This window comes from Octopus sinensis, linkage group LG10 (assembly GCF_006345805.1).
Source record: "Octopus sinensis linkage group LG10, ASM634580v1, whole genome shotgun sequence".
Taxonomy (NCBI): Eukaryota; Metazoa; Mollusca; class Cephalopoda; order Octopoda; family Octopodidae; genus Octopus; species Octopus sinensis.
In genome coordinates this window covers 53,244,223-53,269,222 of record NC_043006.1, presented here as the reverse complement: position 1 = coordinate 53,269,222, position 25,000 = coordinate 53,244,223, and the positions used below count along the sequence as shown (strand labels likewise).

At 37.8% G+C, this 25,000-nt stretch overlaps 2 protein-coding genes across 2 annotated transcripts in view; both read right to left on the bottom strand.

The window, feature by feature from the left end:
- Nucleotides 1-12,167: 12,167 nt before the first annotated feature.
- On the bottom strand, nucleotides 12,168-22,738 carry LOC115216594 (MICOS complex subunit MIC13). Its single transcript, XM_029786061.2, has 4 exons — nucleotides 22,637-22,738; nucleotides 20,155-20,302; nucleotides 15,375-15,426; nucleotides 12,168-12,774 (listed from the first exon to the last, which is right to left on the bottom strand). Exons 1-4 carry the CDS (start codon nucleotides 22,660-22,662, stop codon nucleotides 12,671-12,673), a joined length of 330 nt encoding a protein of 109 aa, XP_029641921.1. The 5' UTR covers nucleotides 22,663-22,738; the 3' UTR covers nucleotides 12,168-12,670.
- A 988-nt stretch (nucleotides 22,739-23,726) lies between these two features.
- The window catches only part of LOC115216330 (hydroxysteroid 11-beta-dehydrogenase 1-like protein), a 187,044-nt gene continuing 185,770 nt past the window's right edge, over nucleotides 23,727-25,000 (bottom strand). The window contains exon 8 of the transcript XR_005000986.1: nucleotides 23,727-23,782. The gene's annotated coding sequence lies outside the window, so the exon portion shown is untranslated. The remainder of the gene's footprint in view (nucleotides 23,783-25,000) is intronic.

Sequence of the window (25,000 nt, the reverse complement as noted above, 5' to 3'; positions counted from 1 at the left end):
AGACTCTAGCCTCTATCCATCAACTCAGATTCTTCTCCAGCTGTTGTTTAGCCCCATGTCAGCTTTGCGAGAGAAGATATATGATCTGAGATTTACTCGCTATGACCAGCTCTGCTTTTTAATAATATCAAAAACTACTTTATCTGTACATTATTTACATAATTTACTTTCGACAGATATTTTTCCTCATCTTGTCTGTTGTTAACACAACGTTTCGGCTGATATGCCCTTCAGCCTTCTTCAGGTGTCTTGGGGAAATTTCGAACCTGGGTTCTCATTCCTAAGGTATTCTTCGATGTTGTTGTTATTATTATTATTGTTGTTCAGATCACTGCTTGGAATCGAACTCAGAATCTTGGGGTTAGTAGCCCGCGCTCTTAATCCCTACGCCATATGCCCGTGGGCATATGTTAACAACAGACAAGATGAGGAAAATATCCGTCGAATGTAAATAATGCAAATAATGTACATAATTCCTCATCTCTTAAATATAGAACTGTACTTTATCTGTGTTCTTTCTTTTTATGTTTTTAAGACAGTAGTGAATGATTTGAGGGATTTTGACTGCTATTTTTACCAGACCATGTAACATAAAGCAGGCTTCCCTCGTTGGTTCGTTTGTACCTTTCCTCGCTGTGGTCGCAAATGTATTCTTATTTTAATTTTTATTTTATTATTAACAATACTTTCTACTATAGGCGCAAGGTCAGAAACTTAGGGGAGGAGGATAGTCGATTACACCAGTTGAGTATCCCCAGTGCTCACGATTCTGCAAATTCGTCGCCTTATTTAATTATTAATAACAAGATTAATCAGGAAGAAGGGGCTGTGCCCATTAATATCACAAGCTGCGTTCTGAGTTCAAATTCCGCCGAGGTCGACTTTGCCTTGCATCCTTTCGGGGTCGATAAATTAAGGACCAGTTTCGCACTGGGGTCGATATAATCGATTTAATCCGTTTGTCTGCCATTGTTTGTCTTCTCTGTGTTTAGCCCCTTGTGGGTAGTAAAGAAATAAGTATTTCGTCTGTCTTTACGTTCTGAGTTCAAATTCCGCCGATATCGACTTTACCTTTCATCCCTTCGGGGGCGATAAATTAAGTACCAGTTGTATACTGGGGTCGATCTAATCGACTGCCCCCCGCCCAAAAAAAATTTCGGGCCTTGTGCCTAGAGTAGAAAAGAATATGATGCTAGTGGATTGGTACGAACAGAAAAGTGCTTCGTGATACTTTTCTCTCAGTGATCTGAGTTCAAATCCCGCTAAAGCCGATTCTGTCTTTCATCTTGTCCTCCCACGAGATCGATAGATTAAGTACCAGTAACATAATACACCATAGCCGAGTCAGTTGTGTAACCCTTCCATCCCTTCTATAAATGAACGATCTTACAAATACAGTATGTATAATTATATTGCATATTTAGTATTACATATTATTATTGCCATCCAATACATCGGTGATAGGGTGTTAAAATCGGTAGGGTACCAGGTTAATTTCATTGTGGTATTTATAGACATTCTTCTACGCCGTGTTTCCGCTTTGAGATAAGCCGAAGTTAGAGAACGTTGTTATTGTTATCTGATATATTACTGTTGCAGTTTTTATTTTTTAATTGTAAAGCTACGAAAGTGGGTCAAGAGTTTCGTGTATTGCATATTCAAACTGATGAGTGCAACGCTTGAACTCTTGGCATTTATTTAGCTTTACTGCTAAATTGTGTGTGTGTGTGTGTGTGTATGTGTGTGTGTAGACGCACACAGATATGCACTACATTTACATACTGAATCCAGTTTCTCTTTTTTGTACCAGACGGCGAGCTGGCAGAAACGTTAGCACGCCGGGCGAAATGGCTTAGCAGTATTTCGTCTGCCGTTACGTTCTGAATTCAAATTCCACCGAGGTCGACTTTGCCTTTCATCCTTTCAGGGTCGATAGATTAAGTACCAGTTATGCACTGGGGTCGATGTAATCGACTTAATACCTTAGTCTCTCCTTGTTTGTCCTCTCTGTGTTTAGCCCTTCGTGGGCAAAAAAGAAATAAGAATCGTTAGCGCACCGGGCAAAATGCTTAGCGGCATTTCGTCCGTCTTCATGTTCTGAGTTCAAATTCAGCCGAGGTTGACTTTGTCTGTCATCTTTTCAAGGTCGATAAAATAAGTACCAGTTGTGCACTGGGGTTGGTGTAATCGACTAACCTCTTACTCCAGAAAAGTTCAGGCCTTGTTTTTCCGCAACTTGATATAATTATTATATTTCTAAACAATGGTATTAATTAAACAAGAACGTATGGTTGCTAACAGGGCTGTTGTTATGATGCTCGGTTCACAAGCACGTGATTACGGGTCCGACCTTACCGCATGGTTTTTTGGAAAACATACTGCTATAGCATGGAATTGACCATGATTTATGCGAAGTTTGACTGACAGGAACCTGTTGCATATGTATGTATGTGTGCTCTTACACCTGTGTTGTTATTTATGTTCTATTCTTTTGTATCCCTTAACCTAGGTTTTCGTTACCCCACCAGAAAAAAAAAGAAAAAACGTTGCTTGTTCCTTCTCGAGCCATGCCTGGCTCATAGGGTCGGTTTCCTTGGCGTATAGGTTCCCCACATGGACGGGAAGATGCAGGAGGAAAGAGAGAGAGAAAGTTGTGGCGAAAGAGTCAGCAGAATTTCGCCATTTCCTTCTGCCAGAGCCGCGTGGAGCTTAGGTGCTTCGCTCATAAACACACACATCGCCCGGTCTGAGATTCGAACCAGCGATCCCTCGACCGCGAGTCCGCTGCTCTAACCACTATGCCATGTGCCTCCACACACACACCCACAAAGTACCACACCGAAATAAGTACTGAACTCAATATGACCAACTAAAACTCCATGACATTAGTACCGCCAGCATGATCCCAGTCCAATGATTGAAACAAGTAAAAATGTATTGATTACTTGACCGTTGTTGTACTGAAGTTAGCAATATACTGTTAAATTATTTCATAGAAAATGCTAGACAGCAAGGAAGAGGTAAGAGTTTACTAGTGGAGGTCGATAGTTGAGGGCTCGTAGTTCGTCATCCGAGTAAGATTCGTGGAGACCTGGACATTACAAGAGTGAGCTGAAGAATATTCATTACGAATAACAAAGAAGCTGTTGAGAAAGCACCAGGATAGGTCTGGCTGGGAAAAGGTCAGTAGAATGCCTCTTGGACACAAGTCTAGGCTTGATCAACCTATGTTGGTTCGCCTGAAAGAAGGAAAATGATGTAAAACCCAAAACAGTGACTTCACGATACAACACTGACGATATGTCCAAGTGTAGCATTCCTTAATATATGTAGAACTATCTAATCAACCATTTCTTGCTTATTATTCTTTACTACTCTGACATCACTGGATAATCAGTTAGGTTGTCTCTCAGAGGTGGGTAGATAATGTACATAAAATTCTGTGGTGAATGAATAATTTGGACTTTATTTGGTTCAATGTACAGTCTGTCCCAATATCTTTGATCTCACACTACACGTATTTTACACGTTCACCTCTTATGATATATGCTGATTAAATCTCCGAGAATGAATGATTGAGTGTGTTACATAAAACAGATTCCACACCATTGACCAGATGGGATCATAACACTTTTCAGTGGAAAGATCAATAACGTATACTCAAATATAGAGACGTATTTTAAAGATGAAATTTCAACTTTCATTGCATCAAAAGTGCTTTAAAGATGAAATTTCAACTTTCATTGCATCAAAAGTGCTTTAGCTTTTGTTTGTATTACATGCGTGCATGCATAAATACATTATATATATATATATATATATATATATATGTATTACGTGATCACGTGACCGACCAGGCTATCAGATGTTGCTACACATCGCTGGTCACAATGCGCTTCGCATTGTTTTAGCCTTCAAATGACGCCACCCCACTGGCTAAGTGAGCTGGCCAACAGAAGAAAGAGTGAGAGAAAGCTGTGGTGAAAGAGTACAGCAGGGATCACCACCACCCCCTGCCGGAGCCTCGTGGAGCTTTAGGTGTTTTCGCTCAATAAACACTTACAACGCCCGGTCTGGGAATCGAAACCGCGATCCTACGACCGCAAGTCCGCTGCCCATATATATATGCCATCCAGAATCAAGCAGCATCACAATTTATTGAAGTGGATGATGATATGTGAGGACTTTCAGAGTAATCCCAAACGACATAATTTTGTCAGCAACTTTTATATTTCAGCTGTATCATCCATGGCCACCAATTATGCACATAAGAGTAATCCTAGTAAAATTCTAACTTTACATTGGCATTTAACATCGAAATATTAGTCCATTTTTTCCTTTCTTTTCTTTTCTTACTTTTTTTTTTTTTGCTTCAAGCGTTCAGTCTTAAACTCAGAAGTTACTCATCTTGATGTTTCCGGGATGATTGTTATCACATTGACAATGATAAAATATCAAGTAATGGACTTTGATATCTGACTCTTTATTTTAGCATTTGTAAATACGACATCTCCACAGACTGAACAACCACTATGGCCTCATCACGGTTAGAACTGGCTACTGTGACATCATCATTAATAGACCTGACTGCACAGGCATTTCAGCAAGTTGAAACCCCGTCGTAGTCAAACTGACATTTAACAAACTGGAGAAAGGAGAAAGGAAAAAATTGTGTGAGTAACGCAGATAAGCTATTTTCGGTTTTACATCTTCCCATTCTCTAAACAGGTTGGTTAACTGCCTATTACATGATACGAGTTTTAAATAGGTTTTAAGTAACGTTCTATAGATGATGTTGTCTTCGTAAATTGGTAATTAAATAAATATGTAACTTAAGTGGGAAGCTGAACGCTGTTTCAGCTGCTTACTACCAGCTGTGACCCTCAGCGAAGTTAAATTGACATTTAGATACAAAATTTTTTAATTAATTCTTCTTCTGAGTCGGAATCTGCCAAAGCAGCGAACCAGTTGTTATCTACAGTCTCTGGCATTTTTATTTATCAAACACTATTTAAGTTCACTCATTGCAGAAGTAGAACAATGTTCCTATTTTTGTACTTAGTGTATAATTTCTTTTTTAATTTTGTTCTCTATTTTGTTTGTATGTGATTATTATTATTTTTTTTATATATATATCAGATCGTCTGCAGAACAGACAAATGCTAATTGTGTTCGAAATAGTCTCATTTATATTCAATAAAGAACAAAAGACACCCACACATTCAGCATTTGTATTAATACTTGTATGTCACGAGTGTTTGAACGTAGCAATTATTTCTATAGTTCCTCAAAGACAGTGAACCATCCCATAACATATTATTTCTCAATAGAAAGGAACAGAGCAAAGAGCAGCCACCTGGCGTGTCGGATTTTTTAATATTCGATATTTATATTTAGTTTATTTTTATCATATTCAGGAAGCTGAACTCATATTGTGGTCACGGGCGTGGATAATCAAACCAGGTCTCTCCTAGTAATATATCTAAAATATTAAAGCATCATTCAGTGTTACAAAACTCACTTAATGTAGAATGGTGTTTTCCTTCATGTTTGTATTAGACAACGCACTGTTAGATGCGCGCGCACGCACACACGGCTCTTATAAACTCGCTTTTGTAATTTGGTATCTATTATCATTTTTTTACATTGAGACAGGTCCCCTGGTGAATACCATGGTCGACACCTCTAATCGACACGGAGTGAGTGAGCCGATATAGTTATAGGAGCAATGTGCTATGTTCAGATTAATCTAGATTTTGTACAAGAAGTTTGGCTTCAATGAAGATCGTGGACTTGAAAAAGGGCGCAGAAGATTACATGACGTAGTTTCGACATGATCTTAAAATTGATGATAACACTTTGGATGATGGTCTAACTTTGTTTTCTTGAGACTATGATGCAGAGTAACTACCAAAACTCAAACATTGCTCATCTGTATTAAATATGAGCCATTGCTGGATTTTACGGCATGCAGGGGCTTTTTCCGTCCGGGTTGCGGATCCGTGGAATAAGCTGCCGGACGAGATGATGAAGATGCCGACGACCGCTCGGTTCAAAGCTTCCCTTGACCACAAGTGGCCTGAACTCTTTACATGAACACCACCCTGTACATAACTCCATGTCCCCCTACATGGCCTTGCTTTTTGCTTTTTGAGCCAAAAAATTAACTAACTAACTAACATACCTGGATATTCCAGAGAAAACTTTCCAATCTCAGCAGAAGTTTGGTCAGTTCTTCTTGTGGCACTTTATAATCTCATTTATGCTCTGCCACTCATACAAGTAAATGATCTACATCCCATGGATCATACTCAGCTTATTTCGCTCTTGTCTCTAAGAGGTCAACGCCCATTATGTCTTCCTATCATGTTGTAGTGAATCAACGCGGAATCATCTGTATGGGTGTGGGACTTGCTAAGAATACCAAGCGAGTTACCCCACAAATAACAACCGACCGTACTGAAGAAAAAGGAAGCACACGTTAGATAACGTAACCCTGAATACACTATGTCTGATGAAAACGGATTGTCACGTTGGAACACCTTTGAGAACAAGTCTTCTGAATGATGGCTAAATAACAAGTGACATCTTATTTACATATATACTTTTGCAAACATCGCTGGAATTTTCAAATGTCAGAGAAACAAATAAGAGACAAGGAGAAACACAGTGAAACGAACACTATCTACAAAGACACTGTACATGTGGATCATGTACAGTATCTCTGTGCTAGGAGCTCATTATATTTCATACTGAAGCACAATTCTTTTGAGGAAGAAAAATTGTGAGACAGTAACAGTCATGCCACTTTCTGTGGTATTAACAATGTAAGTGAAACGAATTCTAGGTTTGAGACAATGTGAACTACGTTTGTCAAGGACTTCTAGCTATTTGTTCTACGATGCCTGGAATTATATTTTAAGATTTAGTGGTATTGGGAGTTTGTAGAGAACTTATAGCTATACTATAGTTTTCTTTATCTTTTTACTTGTTTCAGTCATTAGACTGCGGCCAAGCTTGGGCACCGTCTTGACGGGTTTAGTTGAACAAGTTGAATCCCTGTACCTACTTTTTATGTCTGGTATGGTACTTATTATATCGGTCATTTTGCCGAACCACTAGTTTACGGGGACGTAGACAAACCAACACCTGTTGTCAAGCTGTGGGACAGACAAACATATAAAGACACACACACATACATACATACGACGATCGTCCACAGTTTTCGGCTCCCTAATTCAATCACAAAACTTATGCGAAAAGTAATGGTTTCCTCTGACTTAGCAAGAGTAAATTTGTTGAAATTGTATAGCCCCAGGTCAGCCCTGATTTACTGCATGCAGGTAGTCCTTTGTTGTAGTTACCACTGAGATTAATAGACAATAATTATTTATAGTGTATATAAATTAGGATTCAGCTAAACTGATCAATCTAATTTACACAACAGTGCATACATACATTAACAACGTGGTTTATTAGTCCTTTCATAATGCACGAGTGTTCATTAAAAAAGTATACCTTAAATTTTAAATTATCAAATAAATAAATAAAAGGCGTGGGTTTGTGGTAAGAAGCCTGCTTCCCAACCACATAGTTCCGAATTCAGTCCCACTGCGTGGCACCTTGGGCAGGTATCTTCGGGCCGACCAAATCCTTGTGAGTGGTTTTTGTGGTCGGAAGCTGAAATCGTATGTGTGTATGTCCCTTGTGTCTGTTTGTCAACTGATGGTGTGTTTGCGCCCCCTGTTACATAGCGGTCTGGTCGGCAAAAGATACCAATAGAATAAGTACCAGTCCTTTATTAAAAAAAAAAAAAAAAAAGGACTGGGGTCAATTTGCTCCACTAAAAACTCTTCAAGGCCATGCCCCAGGATGGCCACATTTTAATAACTGAAACAAGTAAAGAAAAAACGCTTGTAAGCAAGAAAACTGAATTGTATCTTCATTAGAAAGGTATACATCTCAAACTATATAATAAAGTAGTCCTAGATATACGATGTTTGAAAAAAAAAAAAAAAGACACGGTGGGCATGACTAGAATATCTTTGATCATAGGTCTACGCGATCAGGACTGTCCTTGGGTTAAACAAGTATGAATTGGTAGTGTAACCTGTTAAGTTAATCAAGCAAATTCAGAGTTATGCCCCTTGTACACAAACAACGTTACGAATTAAAAGGCTGATGTTCACAAATTTGTTCCAGGTTTCAAAATATGCTAAATTATTGTGAGGCTGGCTGTAGACGAGAAACCGAGTATCAAATCTTAAAATATGTTATTTCTATATTACATGACTAGCTGAATGACCCGGCGTTGCTAGGGTTACTGTTGTTTTTATTGAGATTAGTAAACGTTAAATATGAAGACATTTTTTTCTCATAATTATTTCAAATATCTATATTTTATTTTAAAATATCCAAATTGTAATAGTAGAATTTAAAACTGAAAATCTGTCAATCATGAAGCACCTCAGGGTAAACAATATTCATTGTGCAATTTTTGTTGGTATCCGAATGAATAAATTGTTGCTGCTTCCAACTCGTGCGCAACCAACATAGAGCTGGCTGTGGGAAAAGTATGTAGTAGGGAGATGAAGTCCAACTACCTTGAAGAACTGATCCTGAGATTTGTTAATGGGAATACCAAAACTTAGTTTGACTGGAAACTGAAGCCTCTTAAATTTAAATGGAACACCTGTAGGTGTGAAAGGAAATTTTGGAATAAAGACATTTTCTTCTTTGTGACTAACTATTTTGATTGTTGCCTGTAGGACATGGGGCTTTATGGAAGTAACAATAGAGTTCCATTACACATACGAGGTGGGTCAATATTTCTAAGCAACATAATAGGAGCATCTAGCTTTTGTCTCAAGTTATGCGGTGCCATCCCAGTAGGTTTAAATGTGTTCAGAAATTCAACAGGGTATTGAACAGCCTGATCTTGATCGACTGTTGTGTGAATTGATGGAAAAGTCATTTCTGAAGTATCTGTTAATTTTTGAAGAAGTTCATGATTGAGTTTATCAACCATTTCATTAGTTGGAGCCAGTATAGCTCTTTCACATAGCCAGGTTACATCAGTCTAATTGACAATCACACATACACTCACATACTGACACACACATTACATTTACATAATGAATGCGCAAACACACACTCATACAAAATGTACTGTCCTGTTATAAAATGTCCTTTACTATATCATATGTAACGAATGCACAAACACACACACACTCATATACAAAATGTGACATCATCGTCATGGTATAAAATGTCCTTTACTCTAATTGAGTATAGAAAGGTTATTTCTGTATACATTGTTTTAATCCAAATGAAAATAAAAATTACATGTTGAAACTCACAGGATGTAATACTATTACCTTGTAAAATTTGATCTGATTTGGGGAAGCCATTTGAGAATGTATAGGGAACAGACAGTCAAATAATTATATATATATATAGAGAGAGAGATGATGTGGCTATATTTACGGATTTGTTTGTTCCTTCTAGAGCCATGCCTGGCTCATTAGAGCCGGTTTCCCAGTTTCCTTGGCGTATAGGTTTCCCACCTGGATAGGACACCGGTCCGTCGCAGGTGAGCTGCAAGATGCAAGAGGAAAGAGTAAGAGAAAGTTGTGGCGAAAGAGTCAGCAGAGGTTCGCCATTACCTTCTGCCAGAGCTTAGGTGTTTCGCTCATAAACACACACAACACACATCACCCGGTCTGAGATTCGAACCTGTGATCCCTCGACCGATGCTCTAACCACTAGGCCATGTGCCTTCACATATTCATGTATAATCGATGTAAAAGTTCTTTCAAATTTTGGTATAAGGCTGGTAATCTTGGTGGGTAGGTGGCAAGCCAATTACATCGACCCTAGTTCTTGATACCAAAAGGATAATAAAGTCTTCATTTGAACTTAGAACACAAAGCTGGAAGAAATGCCATCAAGCATTTTCTTATGGCATGCTAATGATTCTGCTTCGTTCACGAAGGTGTGATTTTTAATGAATAGGCGGATGAACGAAATATCTTGTGGTATTTAGTTATAGTCCTTCACGTTCTGAATTTATGGATAGTAGATGTTACTCAGCACTACACCACCTAGTATTTGAGTGGTTTTAGTACACTCAGTTGCAAGAATTTGAGCTTCTAAAAGCTCTCCAGTTTGAAGATACCCTCCTCCCACTAGTCTTGAAGGTTCCTCAACACTTTTTCCTTACGACTAAGCAATAAAAAAGATGGCAGTTTCCAGCCAAGATCAACTTAGATTTTCATTACATATTTAAGGCTGCGAGGCCTAGCAGTTAGGTTGTTGCACTCACGATTGCAAGATTCCCGGACCGAGCGGTGCGTTGTGTTCGTAAGTAAAATACTTCATCTCATGTTGCTCTGTGATCCCCTCGACATGTGACGTGTGATAGACTGTGCACCTGTATAGGTAATGTTATCTGATGGAAAGTGAGTTCATATATAGCACTAATATTCCATCGCTATAAGCAAATCATCTCTGCAGGTTGTTCACCAAGGACTCGAGAGACTGCCATTATTATTACCAGTCATGTACTGGGGTCAATTTAAACAACTGCTCTCACCACCAATATTTGCTTGTCATGTTAGAAATCAAATTTGATCAATAAGAGAGAATTGAATGGAAAATAAAATTAACATCAATATCATAACTGTGGTACAAATTATTTTTTTTTTCTATTGCTTACAGAGCTGGTGATCAATGACAATAGTTAGCTCTGGAGGATTAATTTCGAAGAGGATGGCACCAACACGTCATGTGTGTCAGCTAGTGCCATTCTATCAGTATTACATTGACACTATTTAAAATTGCGTTTTAACAAGGGAAACAAGCGAGGTTCAAAGCATTACATGAGAATGGATATAACTACAATAATTTATAAAATCAAGGTTGATTCGGAAGGGAGATTAACAAGGGAGGTAACTCCTTCATAACTATAATATTCGGTTTTTACTTTATTTTTTTTGCATTGAAATTATAAGACATTTTAATTTCCTTTTCTCGGCAATATGGGGATATTCGTAGCGGTGTAATGTTATCAAGACACAAAACCATGGCACTTCGCATCTGATGGTTTTGAAAAGGCAAAACCTTTATCAGAGTACCTGTATATTAGAGTATATTCTGCAATCTGGTGAACATTAAGACTATTTGAATGGATAACAACTATTCAAGGATGCTGTATGCAAGATTGACAAATCCAGAGAGGCCTTTACCAAGGCTCCAACAAGATTCCCGGAACAAAGGCTCTCAACTGAGTGGCCACACAGTCTTCTTTGGTGTCCATAGTGAGATATAGATGTTTGAAGTAGAAGAGGGAGAGAAATGAGTTATGATGTGATACATATGCAATACTAAATTGAATGAAGACTAAAAGATATATGATGATAATGGATGGTATCTGTAGTAGAAGTAAACATGAGATGTTGTACCAGAGACATGATGATGCAGGATTGAGGAAAAAGGGGTAGCTGGCCCAATTGTAGACCTGTCCAATACTATGTCAGCATAAAGAATCAGATATTAACGTTAAACCAATGCTGACAATAACAATAGTAGATATTCTAAAAGTTGGATGTTATTAAAAAATCCTTAGCATGCCAGACATAATGCTTAGTGGCATTTCCTTGGTTTAAACGTTCTGAGTTCAAAGTCCACCAAGGTCGACTTTGTTTTCTATCCTTTCAGGGTCGAAGAAATAAGTACCAGCTGAGCATTGGGGTCAATGTGAGCCACATATCTCCTCCCACCACAATTTCAGCCCTTCCACCTATAGTAGAAAGGATCGTTAATAAATCTCACTTCAACATCTTTCATCTTGATCCTCATCACATCAATAAAATACAAATCTTTCTTGTGTTGCACAATATCATCAATTGTCCATCCTGGTAAATATTTATTAATGATACACAACAGTTAAATAAGCGCTACAATTTGATGATGATGGTGTTTGTGGTAAAGATACATCAGAGAAAAGCTAAGAGTAAATGGTGAGTTCATATCTAATAATACAGTACATTAAAGATGAGGTGTAGCTGTCTTGTAGATCTGTTCAACCTATGAAAAATCAATGATGATGATGACAACCATTTGAATCAAACAAGAAAAAAAGTAAAGAATAACAAGGAAGCCATTTCTTTGAACATAAATAAATATAATTTACTTTTTTTCCCCATACAGATTTCTGTTTTCTCCCTTATTCTAGCCACTTCAACCCCCAATCAATGTTTAAAAAAACTCAGCAAAGTATGGAATCTACAAAGAAACACATTGCATTACAGAAGAGTCCATATGTTATTATTAAGAGACAAAAAGAAAAACTGTAATCTTTCTTGTTTTTCCTTTCCTTTATAAAGGGTGGGTTCTGATTTTTGTATCATGTTAGGTAATTCCAAATCGAAAGTAATATTTTCAGTAACCAATTCCAACATGATTTTACTCCTTGTGAGTATTCTTCAGCTAATGATCAGCTTTTATTTTGTTATAGATTTTTCTTCTTAGTTTGACTTACTTGGTGGCTGTATGTATTTGTCACTTATATTTTAATGTATATGTGCCAGCAAGCACAAGATGGCTCGGTTATGTATGTATGCAAGTGCGTACATATATAGACTATAAGAAAATAACAATGCTACATCAGTTAACTTCCTCTGACAACAGATACAGCTTCAGTAACAGCTACCTTACTGTAGTATTTCACATTACTGGGAATATTAGCGATAAAACTGAACACTGTTTGGACACCTGTGGGAAAGAATAAATAACATGTTGAAATAAACATATATTAAAATGATGCGATAACATTGTTTCAGAAAGAAAAAAAAAAAAAAAAAACTATTTGATATTAACAGAGTATGAGAAATAAGTCAAGACAGCATTGCATTTAATGATAACACCACTTAATCCAATGAATTTATACTTGCATGTAAAACATACACACTCAGGAGTAATAAGCTAACAAAGGTGTCTCAAAACGGTCACTTGATACTAGAAATAGCAGCAAAATCTCACCCTACCATTTTAATAAAAGATATATATATCACTTAATGTAATTATGGATTTTGGAAAAGACAGAATGATGGTGACCAGGACATCTTTGATCACAGCTCTCCTCAAACAGGAGTGCTGGGCTGAAAGACAACATTCAGGTATGTGTTTATGTATGTATAAATTATATGAACAAGAGAAGTAATATACTATTTTTACATGAATTGTGAGATTATTGAGTTTAAACAATCTCAGCAGTACAAACATGGACAGGGAATGATTTCTAGATGGCTGCAGTCCTGGAGAGTGAGAGACAGAAAAGAAATGACTATTGATATGGACATCAAAGAGAGAGAGAGAGAGTGTGTGTGTGTGTGTGTGGAAAGAGTATGCAACCAGGTAGTTGAATAGAGGCTAGGGAAGGCAACTAGCATTAACATTATTCAAGTGTAAATATCCATAATTACAAAACCTGTTCATTAACTTTGTGTGTGTGCGCTAATCCAGTTAACCCTTTTTCTGTTTTGCAACAAATAATTTACAAATTAAAATTTATACATAAATCTGCAGAAGTAAGGACTTGACATCTAAAATGTTTTTATGTCAAACACTTAACTAACATGTAGGAATGTTACCTACAATTTAGCAATGTATTTATTCAATTTATCTATTGTTATAACTTTGGGGTTTTATACTGTTTCATATTTACAGAGATTTTGTTGGCTAATTTGATTAGTCTCTCATCATCTATTTAAAAAGGTGCTTAGGTTTGGTATAATTGGGCCTGAGTAGCTGGAGATGATTTCATTCTGCCCTATAAAATTGCTCTAAATAGCACAAGTAAACAGATCTCCCCTTACAAGAGGAATTTAAAACTGGTCCCTTAACTTTCTCCAATAAATTTTTTGGAATCTTTAATGATATGCATCCAGAAATATAGTTTAATACAATCTAAAAACTTGTTCAGGCAACACCTGGAACAAATAAAAGCACTGGCTTTCTGCCTCCTAAAAGAACTAAATTAGTACACTGTTGTTTAGCTGATCTAAAATTGACACTTAAAGTTATGGAAATGAATTGAGATAGGTAGAGTTAAATAACTTGTCCTTAAACCAGTAGCAATCTGGGATTATTTACTGCAAAAACTAAAACTGTGAGCCAAGATGCTGATAACCCTCATATACAATCCTTGCAACTCTGTTGTTATTGTATTTATTAACTATAAGCCACATACAACACACTCTAAACTCAAGCACTGTAAAAATTTTAACACTCCTTTTAATTACATCCAGAAGAAATTCTGCCAACTTACACCAACCAAATCTATTTTACTTATATCTTCAGCAACCAATGCCTAAAATTTTGGATAGGCATGACTGTGTGTAATTAAGAATTTCATTCAACAACCAGGCAGTTTCAGGTTTGCTCTCACTATGTGGCATTTAATGTCTTCTACTGTAGCCTCAGGCTGTCCAATGCTCCATGACTGAAATTTGGTAGATAAAAATTGTGTGGAAGCCCTCTGTGTGTATGTGTGTGTGTGTGTGCATGCATGTATGTTTCTGCATGTCTTTGCATTGATACTGTTTTGATTGCAGAATCATATGTATTAAGCATGCACAATATGTCCAGCAGCCCAGTGAAGACCAACTGAATGAGCACCTTCCTTGAAAAGAAAGTTTAGTAATGAAGAGTATTTGGTTGCAGAAAATTGCCTTTTCCAAAGCTGGTCATCATCATCATTTAATGTCTGTTTTCCATGCTGACATGGAATGCATAGCTTGACAGGAGCTGGCAAGCTAGACGACTGCATCAAGCTCTGGTGTCTACTTTAGCATGTTTTCTATAGCTGAATGCCCTTCCTAATACAACTACTTTACAGAGTGTACTAGGTGACTTTTAGGAGACCCCAGCACCAGCAAGGTCTCCAAGTAACTTGCAAGACAAAGACCCTTCAACTGAAGTAGGAGTAGTATCGAGTGAGAGGGATTTGTGCAATCTGTCCTTGCAAGAATTCCTGGCTCTTGAGCTTGTCAACTATATTACATACATACTGACAGACAGGCATTTTTGGTTTTACAAAGAATTGGTAATCTATGGCTATAGCTGAAGACCCTAGCTTATTGTATCACACAGTAGGATTAAACTTTAACCCCTATGTTTGCTAAGTAAACATCTTTACCACATGGTCATATCAAAAATCTTGTTTAGTTTAGTTCAGTTCAGATATGAGCAACAAGGGTTTGAGTGTGGAGGAGTTTCAATTGGTCAATTTCATTGTTTACAGTAATAAAAGCTTTAGTAAACTTTTGTAAATGTAGCTCTGTTAATTCTTGAAGACATAATGAATCACTTACCTCCATTCCACATACCAAGACCTGAGGTAATTGCATTCCCTGGTGATGGAATCTGGAAAAGCAGAAGTAATAAAACCAGTTCAATACTGCAACTGTTGTACCATTATTATTATTATTATTGTCATTATTGAGTGAGTGAGTGAGCAATACATGACATCAAAGTGACACTGGGGTACAAATATACGAAGCCCAATATACCTATCATGGCTACCCATCTGATAAGGGTACACCAGGCACAATTTCGTTGAGATCGACTTTGTCTTTCATCCTTTTGGTCAATAAATTAAGTACCAGTGAAACACTTAGGTTGATGTAATCGACTAGTCCCCTCCTGCAAAATTTAGGCCTTGTATCATTAGTAGAAAGGTATTATTACTATACTTGGAGGTATCAAATTGTTGGATCAGGTGATGAAAGTTACAGAAAGGCTCATAGCCCAAATAATTAAGGACAGGGTTAGTTTAGATGAGATGCAGTGTGGTTTTGTGCCAGGGAGAGGCACCAATGATGCTATATTTCTGGTACGGCAGCTACAGGAGAAGTACCTAACCAAAAACAAACCTCTGTATTTGGCTTTTGGGGACATGGAGAAAGCCTCTGTCAGGGTGCCCTGATCCCTTATCTTGTGGTCAATGTGGAAACTAGGGATAGATGAGTGGTTAGTTAGAGCTGTATAAGCCATGTACAGAAATGCTGTCAGTAAGGAGAGGGTTCACAACGAGTATAGCGATGAATTCAAGTAGCGATCAGTCTTCTTGTCCATCATAGTCCTCTAGGCAATAACAGAGAAATTTAAAACAGGCTGCCCCTGGGAGCTCCTCTATGCTGATGACCTTATTGCTAAATCCCTACCAGAACTAGAGAAGAAGTTTCAGTTGTAGAAGGAAGGTCTAGAATTGAAGGACCTTAGAATTAACCTAACAAAATCCAAAGTCTTAGTAAGTAGGAAAGCAGACAGATCACAAATCCCTTCAGGTAGATGGCCCTGCTCGATCTGTAGGAAAGGTGTGTACCCAGTGTAAGTGATGGACATATAAGAGATGCAGCAATATCAGAGGAAGGTTAACTGGGAAGATAGGTTTTGTGTGTGGAAGGTGTACAGGTACAATAAACACTAAAAATGTACAGAAAAATAGATTCCATCAAATGCCAGTGGGGTAACCTAGAGGTAGTTGATAGCTTCCATTATCTAGGTGATCAAGTTAGTAGCAGAGGTGGGTGCTCCAAGAGTGTAGCTGCAAGAATAAGAATAGGCTGGGTGAAGTTCAGAGAGCTCCTACCTCTGTTGGCAACAAAGGGTCTCTCCCTCAGGGTGAAAGGCAGATTGTATGATGCCTGTGTGCAAACAGTTGTGCTACATGGCAGTGAAACATGGGCTGTGACCACCAAGGACATGTGTAGGCTTGAAAGAAATTAAGCTAGTATGCTTTGCTGGATGTGCAATGTCAGTGTGCATGTATGACAGAGTGTAAGAGTCTTGAGAGAAAAGTTGGGCATAAGAGGCATCAGATATGGTGTGCAAGAAAGATGACTGCACTGGTATGGTCATATGATGCATCTGGATGAGGACAGCTGTGTAAAGAAGTGCCGATCCCTAACTGTGGAGGAAACCTGTTGAAGGGTAGACTCAGGAAGACATGGGAAGAAGTGGTGAAGCATGATCTTCGAACTAGTGACTGAGACCTTTGGTAATATGCTTGAGAAGATCCATCAAGGTAAGTGAAATCATAGTTGTGGCTGATAGTGTCATGTAATTGGCACCCATGCTGGTGGTGTATAAAAAGCATCTTTTGAGCACTGGGCCTCACAGAGGCATCTAGTATCAGTACTGGTGGCATGTAAAAAGCACCTGTCGAGTGTTGGGCCTCATGGAGGTAATGTGGCCAGTGTTGTGTAACAGGCACTGGTGCTAGTGGCATGCAAAAAGCACCTTTCAAGCGCTGGACCTCATGGAGGCAATGACAAATGACCAAGACCTTTGGCAATATGCCATGCTCAAGAAGAAGACAGACCAAGCCAACAGAAATTGTAGTTGTGGCAGATACTGCTGTCACACAACTGGCACCTGTGCCAGTGACATGTAAAAGCACACATTACACTCTTGGAGTGGTGACACTAGGAAGAGCATCCAGCCATAGAAACCATGCCAAATCAGACTGAAGCCCCTCAGCTTACCAGCCCTGGTCAAATCACCAAACCCATGCCAGCATGGACAACAGACATTAAAAGATGATGATGATGAGGACTCAAATTCTGCTGAGGTCAACTTTGCCTTTTATCCTTTCATGGTTCATGAAATAAGCACCAGTCAAACACTGGGGTCAATGTAATCGATTAGTCTCTGCCCAACAAATTTCAGGATTATCAGTATTATCATTAATAAGGCAGAAAGCTGGCAGAATTGTTAGCATGCTGGACAAAATGTGTAGTGGCAGTTTGTCTAGCTCTATGTTCTGAGTTAAAATTCTACTGAGGTTGACTTTGCCTTTCATCATTTCGGGGTCAATAAAATAAGTACCTGTTGAGCACTGTCATCGATTAATCAACTAACTCCATCCTGCCCAAATTTCTATAGTTGGAAAATTATTATAATTAAGGTGGAGAGCTAGCAGAATTCTTAGCACATTAGCATAAGGCGGCGAGCTGGCAGAAACGTTAGCACGCCGGGCGAAATGCTTAGCGTATTTCGTCTGCCATTACGTTCTGAGTTCAAATTCCGCCGTGGTCGACTTTGCCTTTCATCCTTCCAGGGTCGATAAATTAAGTACCAGTTACGCACTGGGGTCGATGTAATCGACTTAATCCCTTTGTCTGTCTTTATTTGTTCCCTCTATGTTTAGCCCCTTGTAGGCAATAAAGAAATGAGAATCATTAGCACATTGGAGAAAATACTTAGCAGCATTTGTTCGAACTTTATGTTCTGAGTTTAAAATCTGCCAAGGACAACTTTGTCTTTCATCCTTCCAGGATCAATAAAATAAACACTGGGGTCAAATGTAATTGACTAGCCTCCTTTCCTTACAATTGCAGGCCTTGTGCCAAAACTTAGAATCATCATCATTATTATCATACAAGGGCAATGGATCTGTAGAATCATTAGAGCAGAGAAAATGCCTGATGGTATTTGTTGCAGCTCTTTGCATTCTGAGTTCAAACCCTGCTGAGGTCAACTTTGCCTTTCACTCCTGTAGACAAGAAACTGATTATCAAATCTTAAAATATGTTATTTCCATATTACATGACTAGCTGGATTACCCGGCATTGCCAGGGTTACTGCTGTTTATGATAAAAATACCAGTCAAGTATTAGAAAGAGTGGTACTGACTAACCACTTTTTGCTCAAAAGTTCCTGTCCTTGTGCCTAAAATTAACGTTACCATCAATAGAGTACTTGTTGATGGTTGTTATAAGGCAAATGTACCTTTGCAACTCCACCACTTTATTTGTTATCTTGGTACAAATATTCTAAAACTGACTGTGCTTTCTGACATCAAAACAATCTGTTTAGGTTTTGCTTCATGTATTCTCATTAATGTAAAACATGTGCCACTGTATTTGATACAGTTTTCTGTCATTGTCTTTTTGCAAAACACACACACTATCACCAGAGGCATATCAACATCTGTTTAAAATAGGACAGTAAAATATGCACAACACAAAAACACTACCAGCTGAAGAATAGACAGTTTACATCTCATTACCGATTCTGTACAGTGTTAATAATAAAAGGACATAATTCTTTCTATTTCCACCCACTGCCCCTCAACCACCATAATGATCAAAAAGCAAAGTCCGCAAAAAAAAAAAAAAACTAATTTTGTAAGCATAATGGAAAAGAAATTTTTTTTTAACCCTTTCATTACAAACCTGGCTGAAACTGGCTCTGGCTCTGAGTATAAATGTTTTGTTTCCATAAGTTTTGAATTAAAATCTTCCACCAAACCTTAGTCACAATTTATGTTCCTTAATGATAACTAAGTTATTTTACTAAATCCTTTGTTATATTTAAAATTAATTGAAAGAAACAGAACATCTCAAAATAAATGCAGTAACGAAAGGGTTAATTTAATAAAATTTGCAAAATAGGTTTGCATACTGTAAGAAGAAGTAAATAAACACTTGAGGAATCTTTCTTTGAAAAAAATATTGGTACTTAAATTCAAACGCTGCCTGAAATATTGGCTCTTAAATTAAAGACCTGGCAGATTCATTAGAACACAACCTCTTCTCAAGGTAAATAAAGTTATATTTTATGAATTCTAAATAATCCAATTCATCTAGATCTAAATAAGTACAATGAAGAGGCATATTGTGCTTAGGAAATCTGCAGAAGTGTCTGAATAACAAGCATCCTGTTAAGTTTAGTGCTGAACTGAAATCCTTCCATGGGCCAAGAGATGGCAAGAAGATACTGACTACCTCAGCAGTTTAATTTATTATTTCATCAGAAGAGTTGGAAGAGTGCCATGGCCTTTTTGTATACTCTTCCAGTCAGAAGAGGAAAAATTGTGACATGATTTATGCGAACTATCCGAAGATTAAATCAGAGAGGAAGAGAGAACAAGACCATGGCTGCTGTAGACCCTCCCAAGATTTAGTCAAAGAGATGGTCAGAACAGTGTTATGGCCTCTGTGAACTATTCTAAGGTTTAGTCAGAAAAAAATCTCCATAAAATAACAATAGATCCTTTGTAAAACCTTCCAAGCCAACAAGATTTCACTTTTACATTGCCAGGTTAACTAATCATGAAGAAGCTTAAGTTTTTGATTTCAGCCTTACCTTGCTAATGTATTCTGTAGCTGTCGCAGGTAGAATAGTTTCACGGACATTTTCTAAGGCTGCAGAACCTTCACCGGTATCACTCCAAACTCCCTGCTTAACTGTATAGTAAACAGCACCACCAGCAATTGCTACTTTAGCTGAGTTTCTGGAAATAAATATGAGCAAAACAAGCAAGATGGCTGTGAAATTTTAAATAGTTTTGTAAGACATTTTGAGAAAATTTTTATTTTTTCAGAAGAAGCATTGATGGAGACATTGTGAAATGAGAGAAGCATTTATTATTAACATTATTATATATATATATATATATAGAGACAGAGAGAGTAAAAGGGAGATACAGAGAGTTAACATAAAAGTTGCTGGATGAGTGCACATATGAGGCTTAGTGACAGGAAATGAGTAAAGAAATACGATACATGCACATTGTGAGAAAGAAAGACTCAGAGAGACAAGAGAATGATAGGGAAATTACGGAGGAGTTATACAAATGAAAATTTTGTCTTATTTGATAAATTATAATTACTGTATGTATGCCATGATTCCTGATATTATCCAAAGTGGAAGAATACTTCAAAGTAACCTGTTATATGACAGATAACACTTTAATAATATCAATAATAATTGGAAATCTTGCTAATGCTCTCTTTACTCTTTTACTTGTTTCAGTCATTTGACTGCGGCCATGCTGGAGCACCGCCTTTAGTCGAGCAAATTGACCCCGGGACTTATTCTTTGTAAGCCCAGTACTTATTCTATCGGTCTCTTTTGCCGAACCGCTAAGTAACGGGGACGTAAACACACCAGCATCGGTTGTCAAGCAATGCTAGGGGGACAAACACAGACACACAAACACACACACATATATACGACAGGCTTCTTTCAGTTTCCGTCTACTAAATCCACTCACAAGGCTTTGGTCGGCCCGAGGCTATAGTAGAAGACACTTGCCCAAGGTGCCATGTTGTACGTTTTAAAAACATCCTTGACTTCCAATACAAATTTAAAACTACATAACATATTAGACAGTTGAGCAATGAGAAATAAATTGAGTTTTGTTAATATAAACACCTTTGTTTCAATGATTTTAAAAATAACAAAAAATTTAGTAAAGTAACTATCATTATTAAGTTGTGTTTGAAACGAATTAACGAAATTTTGACAGGAAATTTTAATTTAGATCACTTTAAAACATGAAGTTTGTGTCATAAAACGATGAATGGTCCCATGGAGTTAATGTTCACTCCATAATACCAGGTCTCAATACCCCAAAATTTGATATTTAAATCATTTGTGTAGTTTTGGTCATTTCATATATCTCATAGTAGTAGTATAGTTCTCTATGAGAAATCTATAACTGTACCGTGCATATAATTACTGGTTGTAAATAAAACATAAAAATATATTTGAATGTAGCGCCATGTCACTTCTACCAGTTATTTTTGAAAATTTGGTGGAGTCTTTTGTTAATTTATTGCTTTCGTGATGTTCAGGGGGTCAAGGACGTCTTTTCTAATCAACCGGCTTCAGGAAGATGGCTTAATAATCTTTTGCCCTTGTTTTAGACAATTAGTACTTACTGGTGAGCAAAACAGCAAAATATACACTCATACAGATTATAATACACTCATACAGCTGTGACCTTATTTAAAAGTCCGAATCATTGTCAAAATAACGAAACTTAAAGGAGAGTGATGTGCACTATACGGCATTTAACTACATCTCGGAATATCAGATAAATATATCTTGCGATATGTAATTACAGCACTTGACGTTCCAAGTTGAAATTGAACAGAGGTTGCTACCGCTATTCATTATTGTGAGATCGATAAAACGAATAAATAGAAGTCAAACTGGGTAAATTTAACTATAACAACTATTTCCTAAAATGTGTGCTGTGTAGGCATGTAGAAATAATTAAAATTATAACTGTCAGGTCACAATCTTGACAAATTAATTAATTAGTGCAATTCAAATTTGTCTGGCGCGAAATGGACGGGCGAAAAAAAAAAGGACATTTTCTACTAAAATATAGAAATTCTAACTGAAGTGTCGACTGTCAAAAGCCATCGATTACATCCTTACTAATCGTGTTATAGTAGGTTGCATAATATTGACACTTCAAGCGCGTAGAATTACGAAAGTTCAGTTTGATATTTACTTAAATATATATTTTTTATTGTTATAATTTTAGTCTATTGTTTAATAAGTAAAGGAATTACTTTAAGTGCAATATATGTGTTAATGTTTTGAATGTTGAAGGTAAAAAAAAAAATCGACCTAGATAGGCTATAGGAAACACAAAGGTCGAAAAGACACGTGCATAAGTCCGTGGTTGAAGAAAGATTATTGCTGACACCGAAGAACACTGTGTCTGCTTAAACAACAGGCATTTCAGTTTGAGAACTGTTAAGAACGTGGAAATAAACTTGATGGTGAAATATATGTATTTCATAAAATATTTTCTACAGAGACTACTTACATTACAACATTGGAGAACGTCGCCATCTTCCACCTTGCTGATGTTTAAAGTACTGACTAGTCGATAATACATAGGAAGATTAGCTAAACAAAAAGACAAGTTTAGTATAGATAAAACATAAATAAATAACGCTTACACAAAAATACTAAACATAAAAGCTGTGGGACTTTGAAAGGCAAAACGGTAATCGAAGAAAATTCAGAAAATAAATTTTAAGATTACTCTTTAAAATTGATCGATTTGTTTTGCCTTGATAGCTAGAATTGACAAGGGATACTACTCTATCATATAAATAAAGTGTTATGAAAGTCATCTCCCCTAACTTGAAGGCGGTTATGGCGTACTTTGATCTTGCTGAACTTGGATATAGCCAAGATCCTGCAGACTTACGAGGAAAAGTGTTCCACCTGTAAATCTCCTTACACTTATTACTCTTATTATCCAAGGTGTCTTTTTTTTATGAGGGTATTGGGCAATTTGAAGAAGATTTGTCAGATATTTCTTGCTGGACCGTTGATCATGCACAAGTTCTTTAATGGCTTGTACACAGCGATGTTTTTTAACCCCAAATAAAACAAACCTGAAAAAGTTCGTCATAACTACACCCTTAGTTCAAGTGCAGTATATTTAGATTATACACTGTGGTTTTAATTTTTCAAGGTGTAATCTTAGAGAGCCTTGGCTGATTTTCTAGCAGGTCGAACATCTGTATAAAGGCTGTTTGTAGGATTGATAAAGTAACACACTGCTAGCAACTCGGTTGACTATACGCTACTGGAGTATTGCTATAAGGTCTTTAGATACATCACACTGCTGGGAAATAATGTCAACTAATTTCTTTCTTCCATATCTTTCATTACCTGGATGTTGGAACATGTATGTATGTATGTATACTCTTTTACTTGTTTCAGTCATGCTGGAGCGCTGCCTTTAGTCGAGCAAATCGACCCCAGGACTTATTCTTTGTAAGCCTACTACTTATTCAATCGGTCTATCTTGCCGAACCGCTAAGTTACATACCAGCATCAGTTGTCAAGCGATGTTGGGGTGACAAACACAGACACTCAAATATACACACACACACACACAGACACACACACACACACACACACACACACACACACACACACACACACACACACACATATATATATATATATATATATATATACATACACATATATATACGACGGGCTTCTTTCAGTTTCCGTCAACCAAATCCATTCACAAGGCTTTGGTCGGCCCGAAGCTATAGTAGAAGACACTTGCCCAAGGTGCCACGCAGTGGGACTGAACTCGGAGTCATGTGGTTGGTTAGCAAGCTACTTATCACACAGCCATTCATACATACATACATCTTCCAACATCCAGGTAATGAAAGATATGGAAGAAAGAAATTAGCTGACATTATTTCTCAGCAGTGTGATGTATCATCATCGTTTAACGTCCGCTTTCCATGCTATCATGGGTTGGACGATTTAACTGAGGACTGGCGAACCAGATGGCTGCACCAGTCTCCAATCTGACCTGGCAGAGTTTCTACGGCTGGATGCCCTTCCTAACGCCAATCACTCTAAGAGTGTAGTGGGTGCTTTTACGTGCCACCGGCACGACGGCCAGTCAGGCGGTACTGGTAACAGCTACGCTCAAATGGTGTTTTTTATGTGCCACCTGCACAGGAGCCAGTCCAGCGGTACTGGCAACGATCTCGCTCGAATGCTTTTATGTTCCACCGGCACAAGTGCCAGTAAGGCGACGCTGGTAACGATCACGCTCGAATGGTGTTCTTAGTGCTCCACTAGCACGGATGCCAGTCATCGAATTTGATTTCGATTTCGATTTCACTTGCCTCAACAGGTCTTTGCAAACAGAAGGAAAGGTACGCATAAATTGGGCTGGTTACACCCCTGGCATAGGCCACGAGGTCAAGGTCTCACTTGGCTTGCCGGGTCTTCTCAAGCACAGCATATTTCCAAAGGTCTCGATCACTAGTCATTGCCTCGGTGAGGCCTAATGTTCGAAGGTCGTACTTCCCCACCACATCCCAGGTCTTCCTGGATCTACCTCTTCCACAGATTCCCTCAACTGCTAGGGTGTAGCACTTTTTCACACAGCTATCTTCATCCATTCTCGCCACATGACCATACCAGCGCAGTCGTCTCTCTCGCACACCACATCTGATACTTCCAATTCGAAGCGGTTTTATTTCGTGAGTGATCACGAATTCTGGGAATGCATCATATACGCACCACTAGTTACCATCCCACTTCTAATGGGATGGTGGAGCGTTTCCACAGGCAACTTAAGGCTGCGTTACGTGCCTCGCCGAATCCACAGTCGTGGACTGAATTTCTTCCTATCGTC